Raw genomic sequence first — 19,584 nt, 5'->3', positions numbered from 1 at the left:
AAATCCCTTCACTCAAAAACCCTGAAAGCATTCCAATAAATTCCAAGTTCCTATATTCCATCAAGACCATGAAACAATCAGACATCACTGGCATCACATTTCTCCATCATTGCAGCATCATTATTGGAAGAAAAAAAAAAAACATTTGAAAAAACCAGCAGCAAAAACAAACTTTGAATTAAAACAAACATGCCCGTACCTTTGACGTCTTCTGGCAACCTACAACCCACCACCAAAAGTGCAGCAGCAGCATTCCTTCTAGCTTCTCACCTAAACTCTCTCTCTCAAATGCCACTAACTCTCAAATCAGCACCAGAGCTTTCAGCAACACACTGCTAAGATCTTTATAATTATTTCACAACATCATATTATATCACAGCATAATCAGTCCAGAAAAAACAATGACAACACCAAAATGGAAATCAAAATAATCTACACATTTTGCCCTAATTTAAAATATAAACTTCACTCATCCACTATTAGCAACAGCCACCAATTACAGAAAATATCTGCACAATATGAATCTACACACAGCATCAACACACTGAAAGTGAATCACTCTAAAATGTACTTTTAAAAGCACAGCAGCTAAAACCAGCAGAAAATGTTCCTGGTTATGGTTATACACTTCGTTGTATATCGCTCTGGATAAGAGCATCTGCCAAATGCCTGTAATGTAATGTAAATGAAAACTACATCAAAATCACTCCAAAAAAATCTCCATTTCACATTTAGCCAAAATACAGGTAGCCTCATTTTCTCTTCAGACATAACTCACAACAAGTAGCTTTTCCTCAAAGTAACAGAAACAAACACTACAGAGCCTAATTAAAAATATAATCTTCACTCCAACAATTCTCATCTAATGTAGCACAAGCAACACTAAAAAAAAAAAAAAAAAATAAAAATAAAAAAAAACAGCACTTCAGCATTCCACCAGTGAAGGTACATAACCAGCTCCGTACCTTTGATGTCTTCTGGCAGATGCACCTACAACCCACCACCAGCACCAACCGTGAAGCAGCATTGCTTCTAGCTTCTCACCTAAATTACTCTCAAATCAGCACCAGAGCTTTCAGCAACACACAGCTAAGATCTCTACAACATCATATTATCACAGCATAATCAGTCCAGAAAAACAATGACAACACCAAAATAATCTACACATTTTGCTGCCCTAATTTAAAATATAAACTTCACTCATCCACTATTAGCAACAGCCACCAATTAAATTGATGAAAATTACATCAAAATCATCCCAAAGTCTCCATTTCACATTTAGCCAAAATACAGGTAGCCTCATTTTCTCTTTAGACATAACTCACTATAAGTAGCTTTTCCTCAAAGTAACAGAAACAAACACTACAGAGCCTAATTAAAAATATAATCTTCACTCCTCAACAACAATTCTCACCTAGTGTAGCACACGCAAAAATCTCCAAAAAGCAAAAAAAACAACAACATTGCACATCAGCACAGCGGCATTCCACCAGTGAAGGTAAATAACCAGCTCCTTACTTTTGATGTCTTCTGGCAGACGCACCTACAACCCACCACCAACACCAACCGTGCAGCAGTAGCAGGGTTGCTTCTAGCTTGACCTAAACTACTCTCTCAAATGCTACCAACTCTCAAGTCAGTACCAGGGCTTCGGCAACAACACAGCTAAGATCTATACACCTACAATTAATTCACACCATCACAATATCATTAGATCGCTACATAATCACTCCAGAAAATACAAAGACAGCACCAATGTCCAGTCAGTAGCAATCGCTTCTGAACAACACAGCAGCAACACAGCCGCAAACCAGAAGAAATTGATATCAAAATCACCACAAAAATTCCTCACAGGAATTAAACACCGGAGATCCAAACTTAAATAATATTCACTTCTTGTCAACAACTCTCACCAAGCACAAGCAACAACCTCCACATAGCCCAAAAAATAAAAACAGAAGTCTTGAGCACAGCGGCATCCAACCAGTGAAAAGTACACAACCGTGGTCTTACTTGGTGTCGATTGATTGATGCATCTAGTTGTCTAGGTTGATTGCAGAGCTGGGGAGAGAAATAATTATTTAAAACTCATGAACATCTACATGAAAAGAGCAGCATAGCCTTTCCTATAAACACAAAGTAAATGTAAAACCCCTGGTAAATGTGAGGCTTCCTATAAATGTAAAACAAGCTGATGGTAAATGAAAAAACCTACTGCTGTAAATGCAGAATTTGTAATAATTAAAATTTAAACAAAAAAAGATGGAGAAGGCACAATTATTTAAGCCAAATTTTTATCTTTGCATTTGTTTGCACGCTGAGGAAAGCCGAATACAGAAATGTTAGTGTAACTAAAAGCATATCAATATGAATGAGGAATCTAGGTTGCTTAATATTCTGGACATTCACCACACCTGAATAAGACTTTACAGGAATAATGAATGTTGTTAGTCGTATTTCCGAACTCCGTTTTTCTTTTTATAATGCCACTTTTCAAAATGGCAAGACCGCCTGTCAATCAACACGAGCGCGGCTGCACCTGCCCAAGTGATTGAGTAATCTTTTGCAATTGATTACTTGCTCTTGTTCCGAGCAGCGCTGGTGGAATCCATAGAGTAGTGGCCTTCAACCCTGGTCCTGGAAAGCTACAGGGTCTGCTGGTTTTTGTTTTCAACTTAAAATCAGCACACCAGGTGAGTTGAGTTAACTGTGTAATCAACTGCTCTAATTGATTCATGAAGTGCAGATCACTATGAAAACCAGCAGACCCTGTAGCTCTCCAGGACCAAGGTTTGAGACCACTGCCATTGAGGTTCCTATGTAGGCTCTATGGTGGAATCTGTCTGGTAGTTAGTTTGCTAACTATTCTCGTTTCAATGCTGTAACATAATATTCGAATAGGAGGAGCAAGGTAATGGATCTACTGACTATATGATGCAGATGGTTTCTGTGCATGACACGAAACTAGCTTCGGATAGTGCGGCGATAATCCTGCTGGCAGGACCTGAGATTGGGATGGAATTTGCTCCGCTGGTCTGCTAGTTAGGTAAGCAATTGGTTCATCATCGGAGTTGTTCTGAACTAGCTGATGACACATGAATAACAAATAAAGAGTAGTTAAGTAAACGCTTGATCAAAATAACTGCACGGACATGTGCTAATTAGCTAGGTAACTCTAGCTTTCTAGCTTCTATCAGCATTCGAAGGAGACGGCTCTTGTGTGAACTGATTGGAGTGGCTAGGGGCAGTAGGCTAGGCTTACTTTCATTTGCTAGTCACTACTAGTTAAAGCTAGCTTCTGTTTGTGTTCTGGCCTTATTTTTTACAGTCTCTGGTTCTGGCAGACAGCCATGAAGACACTTCACCAACCCCTAAAGGCAGGAACTGCAAGTGGGACGGCTAGCCGCAGTAGACCCGCTAGCTACCTAGCAAGCAAGCAATGTTCTTAATCACATGAGTGTTAGAATTGGTTTAAATGCTAAATGACGTAGCGTTATCCTTTAACCTGTGCGTTTTGTGTTTTTGCGACTTGCTTTAATTCCAATAAAGGATTTGCACTCATTCAATAATTGTGTGGATGCACTGTTTGGGTCATTCTGTGAAAATGGTGGCTTTCTGAACAGGCAAAAAAAAAAAAGAAAAGTCATTTATTTTTTTTCTGACCGAAACTTAGTCAGATAATAGTTAACACATTAACATAAATTACAGCTTAATGTATTTTTATATTTTTACTGCATTACATAAACAAATGCTTTTTCTGCACAGATGTGTACTTGAGTCATATGACTTGGACTCCAGTCACAAATTTGATGACTTTAGACTCGACTTGACAATATCACAAATGACTTGCAACTCGATTTTGACTTTAACACCAATGACTCGTGACTTCACTTGGACTTGAATGCCACGAAAGGGTCCAATTGCAGCACCTCAGGCCCCTCATGCACATATCACCCCCCGCTTTTAAGTAAATGGTGAATGGACTGCATTTATATAGCGCTTTTATCCAAAGCGCTTTACAATTGATGCCTCTCATTCACCAGAGCAGTTAGGGGTTGGGTGTCTTACTCAGGGACACTTCGACACACCCAGGGCGGGGATCGAACCGGCAACCCTCCGACTGCCAGACAACCGCTCTAACCTCCTGGGCTACGTCGCCCCCTGAGGCCCGTAGTTCTGTGAGTCAATGGGGTTAGTAGTAGGATCCCGACGAATGAAGTACGTCACTTACTTTCCAGAAAGCTGTAGTTCAGCTTTAGCAGAAATATCAATCAGAACAATTTGCACGCAGTAATACCGATTGAATCCGATTTACCCAATAATGGTTTGCAGCTCAGAGCTAACGAGATTACATGCAACGAGCTAGCTCGATAACTAGCTATTTTTTGAGAAAGTTGCCTGCTTACTTGATTGTTGGATGTAATTTGCGACCTGGTTAGCATATCTATAACTGGTTAAACAGTTTTCTGAAAATAATAAAAGTACTAGAAAGCGGGGGGTGATAATACCTGCATGAGAGGGGCCTGAGGAGAGAGGTCTGAGGAGGGAGGTCTGAGGGGTCTGAGGAGAGAGGGCCTGAGGAGAGAGGTCTGAGGGGTCTGAGGAGAGAGGTCTGAGGAGGGAGGTCTGAGGGGCCTGAGGAGAGGGGTCTGAGGAGAGAGGTCTGAGGGGCCTGAGGAGAGAGGTCTGAGGAGGGAGGTCTGAGGGGCCTGAGGAGAGAGGTCTGAAGGGCCTGAGGGGAGAGGTCTGAGGGGCCTGAGGAGAGAGGTCTGAGGGGCCTGAGGAGAGAGGTCTGAGGGGCCTGAGGAGAGGTCTGAGGGGCCTGAGGAGAGAGGTCTGAGGGGCCTGAGGAGAGAGGTCTGAGGGCCTGAGGAGAGAGGTCTGAGGGGCCTGAGGAGAGAGGTCTGAGGGCCTGAGGAGAGAGGTCTGAGGGGCCTGAGGAGAGAGGTCTGAGGAGGGAGGTCTGAGGGGTCTGAGGAGAGAGGGCCTGAGGAGAGAGGTCTGAGGGGTCTGAGGAGAGAGGGCCTGAGGAGAGAGGTCTGAGGAGGGAGGTCTGAGGGGCCTGAGGAGAGGGGTCTGAGGAGAGAGGTCTGAGGGGCCTGAGGAGAGAGGTCTGAGGAGGGAGGTCTGAGGGGCCTGAGGAGAGAGGTCTGAAGGGCCTGAGGGGAGAGGTCTGAGGGGCCTGAGGAGAGAGGTCTGAGGGGCCTGAGGAGAGAGGTCTGAGGGGCCTGAGGAGAGAGGTCTGAGGGGCCTGAGGAGAGAGGCCTGAGGAGGGAGATCTGAGGGGCCTGAGGAGAGGGGTCTGAGGGGCCTGAGGAGAGAGGTCTGAGGTGCTGCAGTTGGACCCTTTTGCAGTAGAGGCCGTTTCCCATTACTTTCTAGGCTTCACCGCCTGGCCCCTCCTACCCTCTCGAGTTCCTATGTACGCTCTTTGTTCAAAAGCCCTGAGTGTACTGCATAAATTCAGACAAGAGGCCAAGAGCTCCTCTCTGAAATTCATATAGTCTATCGTGCAAACCCAAAGCTCCCTTCTGAAATGTGTGTAATCTTCTGTTTTAAATTGAGTTGCATACTTTGTTTAATTGACTTAATTGCAGGTTAGCTGTAGGACAACCCAGTTAAATAGCCCTTAAGTAGGCTGATAAATTGCAAAGCTATGAAGAAGCAGAACAGCAAAGGCTCGGCCAATTCATATTGCATGCTGACTGGTAAATAATATCGCTTACTTTAATCAATGTTAAATTTAATCTTGTTCCAGCAAAATTGTCAGTCAAGTGTGGTTGTCTAATGGGCTGCATGATAAACTTCATATCAGTCAATCAATCAATTTTTATTTGTATAGCGCTTTTAACAAAGGAGCTTTGTCACCAAGCAGCTTTACAGAGAACCGGCCCCCAAAGAGTAAGCCTAGGGCAACAGTGGCAAGGAAAAACTCCCTGACTGATAACAGGAAGAAACCTTGAGCAGAACCAGACTCAGAGGGGGAACCCGTCTGCAGCGGTCAGGCACCGGTTTGTTATGGAAATGGCTTACATGAAAACAGATAAATTATAATACACAAACAGCCAATCCAGTATTAATTAAGTCCAAGCAAAGGTGACTCCGGTCATGTAGAGAGATGGGCAGGAACACCAATGGGGTGGCAGGGTCAGACAGGGGGACAGGCTTGGTGCTACAGCTGAATCATCAGTGGCAGGAGGCGGGGGTGCCCAGCTGGTCTAGGTGGTCTAGGGCTGGAGCTCCGGGCCAGGGGGGATGCTCAGCAAACTTGGGCTAGAGCTCCGGGAAGGTGCCCAGAGCCGAGGAAGACGAAAAAAAAACATTGTTAGGGGGTTCAAATGGTAGATTAGCAAGCAGAGCAGAACAGACAGAGGTGCCTGCGTGCGATAAGGAAAACCTCGGCAGAATAAGGCTATGGCAGCATAGCTAAGGGAAACAGAGGCAGGGGCCAGCGCAGCCATGAGGGCAGGCTTGAGACAGTCATCACCAGACCATGACCGGTTCAGCTTAACACAGCACTACCAATGATGATCCAGTGACAGCACTAACCGCTCAGTCCACAGAGACTCTATAGCTATGCCCGCCACCCACTCCTGCCCCTCAAATATAGGAGAGACTAAAAAGATACGTTTTGATCCTAGCTTTAAATAAGGTGATAGTGTCTGCACCCCGAACATGGGCAGGCAACTTGTTCCACAGGAGGGGAGCATGATAGGAGAAGGCTCTACCACCCCTGGTACTTTTAGCTATTTTAGGAATAACAAGGAGGCCTGCACCCTGCGAATGTAGCATTTGTGATGGAATATAAGGAAGAAGCAAATCATTTAAGAGATCTAATTTCATAGAGATCTGAAGATCAAACAGGAAGGCATTCCTCATCAGTTCTCACTCCAAACACTACATTGGTGTTCCTAAAACATTGTTCAAATCTAGTTTTAGAAATTGGTACCTACCCCATCTAAAGGACCTGTCAAGATAGCAGACTCATAACTCATCTCTAAGTAGATGTTGGACAGAGGTGTCCAAGCCTATCAGAACTATTCCTTCCCCTACTTTAATAATACTGCAATTTTTAATCTGATTGGATGCGAGTTGCTTCCTCATATGTATGCAGCCAGTACTGGGAACATCTCCAGTTCCAAAAAACGAATTACCTGCCACTTCCAATAGGCTTAATATTACTATTATTGAAAATTTGAGCTTTTCACTCAAATTTTCAGTAATTGTAAAGTACACATATGCCGAGGCTATAAGATGTAAACAAAGCAAAAAAAAAATGGATCTGATTGGTAAACCTAATGCTGTATCGTTGAGGAATGTTGTTGGGATAAGGTGGATGAACTGGCTGGATAAGCATGTCTGCTATATTAATGCAACTAATGCAATGTGATGTTGTCTGGGTTTCTCTTTAACATTTTAAATACAGATGTAGTGTATCGGGATACAGGACACAGCTTGGGCATAATGGATGCTACTTCGGCTTCAACAGACAGCTACTGATAGTTCTACCGCACTTTATATAGATGTTTCATTTTGGCACAAGCGTCTGCAATGAAAGTGAGTTCAGTTGTTTATTTCATACAGGGAAGTGAAGCGTCCTCACTCCTCACAAACACAACCCAGCAGGTGAATAAACACGAGGGTAGGCTTCTTTACAGCACCATTTCTCAGTGAGAGAGGTGTAGCAGTAATAAATGAATACGGCTACGGCACGAGCCAGGCAACTATACACATTTGCGTGCCTAGCCCAAAAGGAGGAAAATCACGGTTGTCATGGGGACGCGTCTACAACATGGGACACGGCGCCGTATATAATGTTGCAGGGTAACTTGAAAGCGAATTTGCTGACTTGTTAATGCAAAGCGCATTTGTTTGCATTAAAATATCGAAGCAACAAATGGCAGAGCGCAACTAACGAAGTGATGTCAAAGAATAAGGTATGCTGCAGGTTGTTTAGCAAACGTTTAAAATTAATTATGTATGCTTCTCCACATTTGAGCTAGCGAGATAGCTAGATTCTACTACCGTCTAGTAGGCTAGCCAGTGCATGTATGAGGTTACCAAGTAAATATACTTCGCTGTATATACACAGATGCTGTTCCAGCTATAGCAAATTGTGCTTTATCGAATATTTCAAACTGAGCAAACTTTATAACTATATTGCCCGCGGTAGGTAAATGGCGCAGTAGGCCTAGTGTTGCTCAAATAACGTAAAAAAATGTTCTATTTCACAGACTACGGCGTATAAGGGTCCTCACAGCTACCAAAAAAGGAGGGAGGGGTAAGTTCTGACATTAAAATGTACAACACCTAATTTCTGAAACGTGAAAGTATGATCGTGCCCATTTGAAATAGTATTTGTCCTATATAAATCATTAAAAAGTAAAAAAGTGCTTTTGTTGTCGATATATAAGAAAAAAGAGATATAGCTCTCATTTCACGTGTTTTTATGTTAATGTTATTAAAGTAATCCAATTTTGATACTCCAACCTTGCACAACATTTTAGACTTTCCTGGAAAAAAAACAATCCATTTACAGTGTGGTAGTGCATGAAAAGATTAATTCAATATTTAAGGGACCAAGTGTGAAGGAATCTTATTGAATGGGTATCATATTTATAATAAAGTGCCCTATTTAGCCAATTTAAAATAGTTTTTGTTTTTTACTTTCTACTGCTTTGGAAAATGCTGATGTTTTTTTACAGGGATTTCCAAAAATGGACCAAACTTGGTAAGACCTTGATAAGTAGAATCAGGTGTCTTAGTGCTGGGTTAAAGCAAAACCCACATTGGCCATTTTTGGATAAGTTGGGACACCACTGATCGTGACAATAGTGTTCCAAGGTGTATAGCCACGTTTTTGTGTTCACAGAGAAGGAAGAAGCTGTGTGCGATACAAGTGTGGACTGACCAACACCATACAGGATGTGCTTAGACAGAGACCAGGTTGGGTTGAGGTCAAAGAGTGAGTTTCTCTAATGTTTGACTTTGATGTTTCAAGCTTTTGCCTTTTGATTTCAAAGGTAATTCAATTGTGTATGTGTTTGTGTTTGTGTGTGTGTTTGTACGCATGCGTGTGTGATGTTTGTCATCCAGTGACAGCGAATGGGATTTTAACTGGTGTGATGTCAGCTGGCTGAGGGAGAATTTTGATCACTCCTACATGGAGGAACACGTGCGAATATGCCATTTCCGCAACCACTACGAGGTGAGTCACCACTCAGGTCCATCCCAGTGGGCAATATTTTAGCGACTTGGTGTTAAAACAGGGTGTGACAGTTGTGATAGTTCAGAGTTGCTGATATTGGAAAAGGGTTTGACAGTTGTGATAGTTTAGAGTTGCTGATATTGGAAAAGGGTTTGACAGTTGTATTGTTTGTCTCCTGGTCAGCTGACCCGCAAGAACCTGATGGTGAAGAACCTGAAGCGGTACCGGAAGATTCTGGAGCGGGAGGCTGGCCGGCTCGAAGCGTCCAAATGCGACTTCTTCCCCCGTACCTTCGAGCTGCCCAGCGAGTACCACCTCTTCGTGGAGGAGTTCAAAAAAAGCGCAGGCAGCACCTGGATCATGAAGCCAGTGAGAAACAGTCACTATGGATGACATTTGGCAGTAGGGTTTCTCGGTTTGTGCAAGCGGGCTTACCTAAATAACCTCTACGGAGTTATGCAGAGCATAGTGGTGTGTGTTTCAGTTGAAGTCCCTGATTCATTTAATGTTCCGGAATCGAATCCTGACCATGGCCAGTTGGCCTGCAGGGATATGCTCAGTGGGCTAAAATGTCACCCAGAGAGAGAGCGATTCAGCAGGTCTTAATCCAAAGAGAGATTCATCAAGGCTTAATCCAGAGAGAGATTCAGCAGGGCTTAATCCAGAGAGAGATTCAGCAAGGCCTAATCCAGAGAGAGATTCTGCTGGGCTTAATCCAAAGAGAGATTCAGCAGGGTTTAATCCAGAGAGAGATTTAGCAGAGTTTAATCCAGAGAGAGATTCAGTAGGGCTTAATCCAAAGAGAGATTCAGCAGGGTTTAATTCAAAGAGAGAGTTTTAGCTGGTCTTGGTGCAGTGAGTGAGTGAGAGAAATATACATAGAGAGAGAGAGATTCAGCCTACAGCTGCAGGAGCAAAAAATTAATAAAACAGGGTGGGCAAACACTGCTTCTAAGAGATAGTCATGTGTGTTTCTGTCCTTCCTCTAACCCAGGTGGCACGGTCACAAGGGAAAGGCATCTTTCTGTTCCGCAAACTCAAGGACATCATAGATTGGAAAAAGGTACCAGCATCCTAACAACAGGCCAGTCCTTTTAGACTGGTGTACACATCAGTTATTTACATGCAGATTGTGGCTGGTGTGCACATCACGGTTACTCTTCCTGGGCAGGACGGTAGCCGCGCCGAGGAGCAGAAGGATGAGGTCCAGGTTGAGAGCTACGTGGCACAGCGCTACATTGAGAATCCCTACCTCATTGGAGGTGTGTGTCCTCCCCAGCATTGCTGCACTCAAAATGCTTTTAATTCCAAATCAGTTTAGTGGAAAAATATTCCCACATCTACAGCAACATTGACCCTTTATTTGGTCCTATTTTTCAGGTAGAAAATTTGACTTGAGAGTCTATGTGCTGGTGACATCAGTAAGTATTTTTGGAAATTGGTGAAGGGTTTTTGAACTTGAAGGAACAAAACTGTGGAGAGAAAAAGTCCAAACAACAACCTTGAACTGCCAAAGGAATATATTTTGTTTGTAAATGTATTTTTGCACTTTTGTGTGCATGCCTGCATGTGCTTACTTCTGTGTGTTAATCTGCATGAGTGTGTGTGTGTGTGTGTGTAAGATGTGTATGTAACTGATTCCATATACTCTGTCTCTCAGTATATTCCGCTGAAGGCTTGGCTGTATAGAGACGGATTCGCCAGATTCTCCAATACCCGGTTCTCCCTTAACAGCCTGGATGATCAGTGTATCCTTCCCTCAGTGTCCTCTACCATGGGCTTTCCCATAATGCACCTGTCCCTTAGTATCCCCTACCATGGGCTTTCCCATAGTGCCCCTGCCCCTCAGTGTCCTCTACCATGGGCTTTCCCATAATGCACCTGTCCCTCCATGTCCTCTACCATGGGCTTTCCCATAGTGCACCTGTCCCTCAGTGTCCTCTACCATGGGCTTTCCCATAATGCACCTGTCCCTCAGTGTCCTCTACCATGGGCTTTCCCATAGTGCACCTGTCCCTCAGTTTCCCCTACCATGGGCTTTCCCATAGTGCACCTGTCCCTCAGTGTCCCCTACCATGGGCTTTCCCATAGTGCACCTGTCCCTCAGTGTCCCCTACCATGGGCTTTCCCATAGTGCACCTGTCCCTCAGTGTCCCCTACCATGGGCTTTCCCATAGTGCACTTGTCCCTCAGTGTCCCCTACCATGGGCTTTCCCATAGTGCACCTGTCCCTCAGTGTCCCCTACCATGGGCTTTCCCATAGTGCACCTGTCCACCAGTATGTCTGATATATCAGGTCTGATTGAGCCACAGCATGGCAAGTGGAAACAGGAGGATAACTGGCAAAGTAAGAATATGGTTCCCTTCAGAAATGTGTAGGAAAACAAGACTATGAGACTACAGAAAGACTACAGACTGCTTCAGAAATACTGACTACAAGGACAGATGGAATGACCATTAAAAGTTGTAAGGGATGCATTCACTGGCTGCTCTGTAGATAGAGAGAGGGGTACAAGGGCGTGTGTTCACTAGCTGTTCTGTAGGTAGAGAGAGGAGTACAGGTTGTGTGTTCACTAGCTGTTCTGTAGGTAGAGAGAGGGGTACAGGGTGTGTGTTCACTAGCTGTTCTGTACGTAGAGAGAGGGGTACAGGGAGGGGTACAGGGTGTGTGTCCACTATCTGTTCTGTAAGTAGAGAGAATTCAGTAAAGTTTTTACAGCCTTATATAGCTTTACCAATGCAGGGATAGTAGTCAAAGAATGGAATACCATCGTAGTATTCTATATGTAGAATTGAGAGATATGTGAACAGATACCTACTAGCAAAGTCATTTCCTGTTTCACAATGATGGTTTTTGGTGTGTTTTTAGATGCCAGAACAGTTCAGGGACCAGGACATCTTGAGTCAGCTTTAGATGACAGTCGGCAGGTGAGGATGACGAAGGCTCAAGTCGTAGAGATGATGAGGAAGACATGCATAATGAAAGTGATGGTCATACCAGTGCCGTACAGGAGGATCGAAGAACAGAGTCTGAGCCAAAGTCCGTTAGCACACAGGGAAGATTTTCAGTTAGGAACATCCTGCTGTTGATGAAGGTTTAGAAGGTAAGTCTGACTGACTGGACGGAATATTTCAAACAGTCTGTTGCTGATGACGTTGCCGGTCATACTGTAGAAGAGAGCAGTCTGTAGAGCAATATGGAAAAGTTCTTCACAGTTCTGACTGGACATCAACAAAACAACTGACAAAATTAAAAACTAATATATATTGTATTGCACTTGTGGTTTTTTCAGGCACTTCAATGTGAAAGTTTTGAAATTTTGAACTCTTAAGTGGCTCATCCTGTTAAGGCACTGTTATAGTTGCATGAATGGGGTCCATGTCCTGGTATCAAGCCCTGCTGTGCCAGTGCCGACTGTGGCCAGCCACCCTGCAGGGCCATGTACAGTTAGCTCTAGGATTGCCCCGGGGTGGGAGGGTTTAAGTCACCTGCGATGACAGCGTCTCATCGCTGCTGGTTGATCAGGCACCTGCTAATCTGGCTGTTTAGCTGAGCTGCACGTGAAGTGTCTTCCCCCGGCTCAAGTCTGTGCGAGCCTGTAAGCTGGCGGGAAAAGAAGAGGCGTCAGCATTGAGTGCTGATAGATGCGCTTGGGGAGGAAAAGCGCATTAAATCCTTAACTCCACATGAAGACGTGCATCTAACCAACGTAGCAGTGCAAAAAACAGCACCAGACTACGACCCTGAAAAGGTAAAAGAAAGTAAAGACTCATCTGACAAGCCTGTTACAGCGTTTCACTTAGATCCTTTTATGATCACACTCTTATCCAGAGTCACGTACAGTAAATGGATGGTAAATGGACTGCATTTATATAGCGCTTTTATCCAAAGCGCTTCACAATTGATGCCTCTCATTCACCCATTCTCACACACATTCACCAACAGTGAAAGGCTGCCATGCAAGGTACCAATCAGCTTGTTGGGAGCAATTAGGGGACACTTTGACTGTGCCAGCCGCCCTGCAGGGCCAAATACATATACATAACATAGCTCTAGCACTGCCCCAGGGTGGGAGGGTTTAAGTCACTTCGACACGCCCAGGGCGGGGGATAGAACCGGCAACCCTCCGACTGCCAGACAACCGCTCTTACCTCCTGAGCTATGTCGCCCCAGTAGTGGAGAACACCAGCATTACTCTCAGGAACACAAATATTCAGCATCACCAAGAAGGCACAGAGGCCCATTAATAATCAATAAGTGTGATGTTAACCAAACAAATGACTAGAGAGAGATAATCTTTATACAGCTATGCCTATAGCGGGTATGCATTGACGTCACTTTCCCACCGGAATACGCCCTCTCAGTCGGGACTGAGTGGCAAAACATGCTGCGACATGGCTGCCTTTATTAGAGGAAACTGCAAAACCGGGAGTAAAACAAACGATTATCTGCTTAAATTAAAGGCAATTGGACTCGACAGTGATCCTTACAACTTACCAAAGAACCAGTGGTCCATGGACATTCAACAAGTGCCTGGATTCCAGTTGTTTCTGCAAATTGCAGCGATCCATTTTCTTCTTTTTTCTTTATCTTTAGGCAGTCTGTAAAAAGCTCCAATTTTTTGTTGAATCTATTTGTACAGTCAATCGCACAACAGCTCTTTCCCATTTTATATGTGTCTTTTGTGTTTTCGCAGCATTCAAGCTGAACGCTAACGCTGCCACTCAGTAGTCGTTCTGTCACTCAGTGGGTGTAACCGCTATGACTTCCACTTACTGTGACGTCATGTGCATACCCTCTATAACATTCTCAAAAAGGAAATCCAGAGGAAAAAAGGGAAAAAGAAAGGATATCTAAAGGTGGTCACGGATATTGAAATTGTGCAATTTGAAGAAGTGGGTCTTCAGTCTGCATGGGAAGATGGGCAGGGTTTCTGCTGTTCTGACTACAGTGGGAAGATGGGCAGGGTTTCTGTTCTGACTGCAGTGGGAAGAAGGGCAGGGTTTCTGCTGTTCTTAGTGCAGTGGAAGATGGGCAGGGTTTCTGCTGTTCTGACTGGGCAGTGGGAAGCCTGTTCCACCACCGGGGGGGGGGCAGATAATCCCCTGTCCTCTCTACCTCTCAGTGATAATCCCCTGTCCTCTCTACCTCTCAGTGATAATACCCTGCCCTCTGTACCTTTCAGTGATAATTTCCAGCCCTCTCTACCTCTGTTATAACCCCCTGCCCTCTCCACCTCTCTCAGTGATAATCCCCTGCCCCCTCCACCTCTCTCAGTGATAATCCCCTGCCCTCTCCACCTCTCTCAGTGATAATCCCCTGCCCCCTCCACCTCTCTCAGTGATAACCTCCTGCCCTCTCCACCTCTCTCAGTGATAATCCCCTGCCCCCTCCACCTCTCTCAGTGATAATCCCCTGCCCCCTCCACCTCTCTCAGTGATAATCCCCTGCCCTCTCTACCTCTCTCAGTTATAACCCCCTGCCCTCTCCACCTCTCTCAGTGATAATCCCCTGCCCCCTCCACCTCTCTCAGTGATAATCCCCTGCCCTCTCTACCTCTCTCAGTTATAACCCCCTGCCCTCTCTACCTCAGTTATAACCCCCTGCCCCCTCCACCTCTCTCAGTGATAATCCCCTGCCCTCTCTACCTCTCTCAGTTATAACCCCCTGCCCTCTCTACCTCAGTTATAACCCCCTGCCCCCTCCACCTCTCTCAGTGATAATCCCCTGCCCTCTCTACCTCTCTCAGTTATAACCCCCTGCCCTCTCCACCTCTCTCAGTGATAATCCCCTGCCCCCTCCACCTCTCTCAGTGATAATCCCCTGCCCTCTCTACCTCTCTCAGTTATAACCCCCTGCCCTCTCTACCTCAGTTATAACCCCCTGCCCCCTCCACCTCTCTCAGTGATAATCCCCTGCCCCCTCCACCTCTCTCAGTGATAATCCCCTGCCCTCTCTACCTCTCTCAGTTATAACCCCCTGCCCTCTCCACCTCTCTCAGTGATAACCCCCTGCCCTCTCCACCTCTCTCAGTTATAACCCCCTGCCCTCTCCACCTCTCTCAGTGATAATCCCCTGCCCCCTCCACCTCTCTCAGTGATAATCCCCTGCCCTCTCTACCTCTCTGCAGGGCTGTAAGTGGCAGATGCAGCAGCTTCGGCGGTACCTGACAGCCAGGCACGGTGCAGAGACCGTGGAGCAGCTTTTCAGGGACATCGACACCATTTTCATCCGCAGCCTCCAGAGTGTGCAGAAAGTTATCATCAATGACAAGCACTGCTTTGAGCTCTACGGTTACGACATCCTATTGGACCGGGAGTTAAAACCGTAAGACGTGCCTCTAGCACATCACCACACTCTACACTGCAGGGACACACAGGAACACATGGGTCCCATGGGTAACATTAGAACTGTTTGTAGAGTCCACACACATTGTGATCGTCCTCACCTGAGGTGCTGATTATACAGGTGACTGATTGAGCTACTGATTATACAGGTGACTGATTGAGATGCTGAACACACAGGTGGCTGATTGAGGTGCTGATCACACAGGTGGCTGATTGAGGTGCTGATCAAACAGGTGATTGAGATGCTGATCACACAGGTGGCTGATTGATGTGCTGATCACACGGGTAATTGAGATGCTGATCACTCAGATGGCTAATTGAGGTGCTGATACAGGTGACTGATTGAGGTGCTGATCACACGGGTGGCTGATCGAGGTGCTGATCACACAGGTGGCTGATTGAGATGCTGATCACACAGGTGGTTGATCGAGGTGCTGATCACACAGGTGGTTGATCGAGGTGCTGATCACACAGCAGACTGATTGAGGTACTGATCACTCAGGTGGCTGATCGAGGTGCTGATCACACAGGTGGCTGATTGAGGTGAATGCCTCGCCGTCGCTAAGCGCTAGCAGCCAGGAGGATTACAGAATGAAGTACGCGCTGCTGGAGGACACGCTGCACATCGTGGACATGGAGGGCAGGTGAGAATGTCAGTATTTGTCAGATACTGCTGCTGTGCTGCATTCTCTTCTATTGTGTGCTCATTTCTGCTATATTCTGTACTCTGTACTTTATTCTGTAGTACTGTACTCTGTGCTACAGTGCCCTCCAAAAGTATGGTAACGGTAGTGAAATTGGTTATTTTTGCTGAACACTTAGGGCAGTGGTGTCAAACTCGTGCCATGGAGGGCCGTGTGTATGCAGGTTTTCATTCCAGCCTCAGATCTTGATTATATAATTAGTTAAATTATTTGCTGAATTAGGTATGCAGGTTTGTGCACAATGGTGACCCGACGTCTATGGTCTATGGTCATTGTCTAAATAAAAATTTTCTTATATTCTGTGCTTCAATGCAGTTAAACGCATATGGCTGAATGAGTAATTGGACTCAATTAAGGCAGCATTAATTGGTTGGAATGAAAACCTGCATACACACGGCCCTCCATGGCACGAGTTTGACACCACTGACTTAGGGCATTTGGATTTGAAATCAAAAGATGAAAGCGCTGTGTTACTCTATGCTGTGCTGTGTACTGTATGTAGCGCTGTGTGCTGTGTTACTCTATGCTGTGCTGTGTACTCTATGTAGCGCTGTGTGCTGTGTTACTGTGCTGTGTACTCTGTGCAGCGCTGTGTTGTGTTACTCTATGCTGTATACTCTGTGCAGCGCTCTTTGTCATGTTACTCTGTGATGTGCTGTGCTCTTAGCTGCTCTCTGTGCTGTGCTGTGTACTCTATGTAGCGCTGTGTTACTCTGTGCTATGCTGTGCTCTGCTCTGCTGTGTACTCTATGTAGCGCTGTATGTTGTGTTACTCTGTGCTATGCTGTGCTCTTTGCTGTGCTCTGTGCTGTGTACTCTATGCAGCTCTCTGTGCTGTGTTACTCTGTGCTCACAGCCTCCTCCCTGTCCCAGACTCAGTGGCAGAGAGAAGCAGGTGGGGGGATTTGACCTCATGTGGAACGATGGCCCGGTTTTCAAAGAGGACATGAGCCTGGAAACGCTGGACAGCTCCTGCTATACAGCAAATACACACCTGGGTACTTAACTAGACTCACACACACTCACACACAATCATACACACACTCACTCACTCACACACACACACACACACACATACACTCATACACATACATTCTCACGCATACACACACACACACTCACACCCATACACACACACACTCACACTCATACACACTCTCACTCACACATTCACTCACACCCATAGACAGACACACACACACACACTCTCACTCACACACACACACGCATACTCACTCATACAGTCACGCACACACACTCACACACACACACACACATTGTTTTGTGAGATGTACCGAGAGATGCAGACTTCCCAATAAAAATGACAGGAAATCATTCATCCAATTTTCATATTAGAAATGTGAGAAATTTCTGCAGAACACGTTACTTGATTGCCAAACTTCACAGACCAGCTATTTATAAAATGCAAACATACAGTAACACAGCAACACATCAGCAGTGAATGCAGCATTAAGGTTTTTGTATCTATATATAAAATCATGAAGCGTGAAATGCATTCTTTTTTCATTGGTGACAGGATGTGTCAATGATCGGAAGAAGCAGCTTCGACAGTTCCTCAAGCCCCTCCCGGGACATAAGAGAATAAACCAATCACAGCCCACAGTTCCTCAAGCCCCTCCCAGGACATAAAATAATAAACCAATCACAGCACCCCGTCCAGGAAATGAAAGAATAAACCAACCACAGCTCACAGTTCATAAGCCCTTCGCATGACATATGGGAATAAACCAATCACAGTGTATGGTTCCTCAAGCTTCTTCTGGGACATAAGGGAGTAAGCCAATCACAGTGTATGGTTCCTCAAGCCTCTTCTGGGACATAAGGGAGTAAGCCAATCACAGTCTATGGTTCCTCAAGCTTCTTCTGGGACATCACAGCCCAGAGTTTATGAAACCCCTCCCATGACACATTTAACAAACAATGACTGCAGCTCAGCTGGAGGTCTGCAGAGCGACTGCACAGCTCAGCTGAGCGTCTGCAGAGCGACTACGTAACTCATCTGGGGGGCTGCAGGATCAGAAACGGCAGCAGTGGCTGCTTTGGTGCTTTTTGTGTCTGTTCTCCTGTACATCAGAAGCAGGGCTGACCGAACCTGCAGGATGGTAGATCTGGAGAACCCCATCCTCGCCACCTACTCGACCCAGCTCTCAGTTCAGGGACAGCTGCCTTCCGCTTGAAGCACAGCCCAGAAACTGCCCTGGGGAAGGTCATTATCGATCTGCTCATAGCTACCGATGTAGGTGCAGTCAGCATATTGGTCCTTTTAGACCAAAGTGCAGCATTTGACACGGTCAGTCAGTCACTGTTGCTGGATCGTATGCAGCATTGCCTTTCCATTCCTGGCACTGTCCTGGACTGGTTCAAGTCTTACCTGACTGATAGAAAGGACTTTGTTAACCTACGTGCCTTCAAATCGCCCCCAGCCCCTGTCATACAGGGAGTGCCCCACAGCTCAGTACTAGGACCACTGCTTTTTCTGACCTACATGCTACGTCTTGGTGAGATCATTCGAAGCCATGGTCTTAGTTTCCACAAATTTATGTCAGCACCTCTCCTTCTAATCTCCCTCCTCCATCACTGCTCACTTGCCTCTAAGACTTAAAGCACCGAATGACCGCCAACTTCCTTCAGTTAAATAGCAACCAACCAGAAATTCAACGTATTGTAAATAATTCCCAACTATCCAAACTCAACTAAACTCATCAAAAAAAGTTTGGAAATTTGTGTTTAGTCGATCATATCTCTATTGTTACTGTATTATTAGCATTATTTAATTTAATATTATTATTAATCCCAACTCAAGACCCACCTCTTCAGCATAGGTTACCCATAGCTTCTCTATTGCCTTGCTTTGTACGTTTGTTGTTTGTATGTTATCTTCTGCTGCCTTATGTTCTGTATTATTGTCCTATGTATACGTTTTGCCTTCTGTGTGTACTGTACTTGCTGTTTTTTAACCTTTTACCTTTAAGCAACCTTGGGCTCTGGAAAGGCGCTATATAAATAAAATGTATAATTATGATGATTATTATTATTATTACAACTTCAACAGCTCGCGAGACCCAACACACCTACCAGGCACCTATACTCCGCATTCTCACGGCGACTGGCACCTCTGCCCTCCATTTTCAGGTCACTTCACCCATCTGTTCTGTCCCCTCGGAGGCAGAATGAGCTTCCCACTGCAGTCAGGACAGCAGAAACCCTGCCCATCTTCCCACTGCAGTCAGGACAGCAGAAACCCTGCCCATCTTCCCACTGCAGTCAGGACAGCAGAAACCCTGCCCATCTTCCCACTGCAGT

The 19,584-nt window shown here is 45.3% G+C and overlaps 1 protein-coding gene across 2 annotated transcripts; it reads left to right on the top strand.

Annotated features, from left to right (window-relative positions):
* Positions 1-7,684: 7,684 nt before the first annotated feature.
* Positions 7,685-19,303, top strand: ttll9 (tubulin tyrosine ligase-like family, member 9). Of its 2 annotated transcripts, XM_035380759.1 has the most exons (14): positions 7,685-7,937; positions 8,235-8,281; positions 8,873-8,965; positions 9,097-9,208; positions 9,392-9,577; positions 10,203-10,271; positions 10,380-10,470; positions 10,589-10,629; positions 10,869-10,956; positions 12,902-12,960; positions 15,340-15,536; positions 16,087-16,200; positions 17,134-17,258; positions 17,798-19,303. In XM_035380759.1, exons 1-14 carry the CDS (start codon positions 7,923-7,925, stop codon positions 17,908-17,910), a joined length of 1,350 nt encoding a protein of 449 aa, XP_035236650.1. In that variant the 5' UTR covers positions 7,685-7,922; the 3' UTR covers positions 17,911-19,303. The 2 variants fall into 2 exon arrangements, with proteins under 2 accessions (XP_035236650.1, XP_035236651.1); XM_035380760.1 differs by lacking the exon at positions 17,798-19,303 and having other exon boundaries at positions 16,087-16,208; positions 17,134-17,209.
* Positions 19,304-19,584: the final 281 nt, after the last annotated feature.

This window comes from Anguilla anguilla, chromosome 11 (genome assembly GCF_013347855.1).
Source record: "Anguilla anguilla isolate fAngAng1 chromosome 11, fAngAng1.pri, whole genome shotgun sequence".
Lineage (NCBI taxonomy): Eukaryota > Metazoa > Chordata > Actinopteri > Anguilliformes > Anguillidae > Anguilla > Anguilla anguilla.
Note: the sequence above shows the minus strand (reverse complement) of the source record. Positions and strands in the feature narration are given on the sequence as shown.

Bases quoted from the DNA above. Each gene is read 5' to 3' on its own strand.
- ttll9 (XM_035380759.1), top strand. The intron at 8,966-9,096 runs GTGAGTTTCTCT...TTTGTCATCCAG, and splicing joins GGTTGGGTTGAGGTCAAAGA to TGACAGCGAATGGGATTTTA. The intron at 12,961-15,339 runs GTAAAAGAAAGT...ACCTCTCTGCAG, and splicing joins CAGACTACGACCCTGAAAAG to GGCTGTAAGTGGCAGATGCA.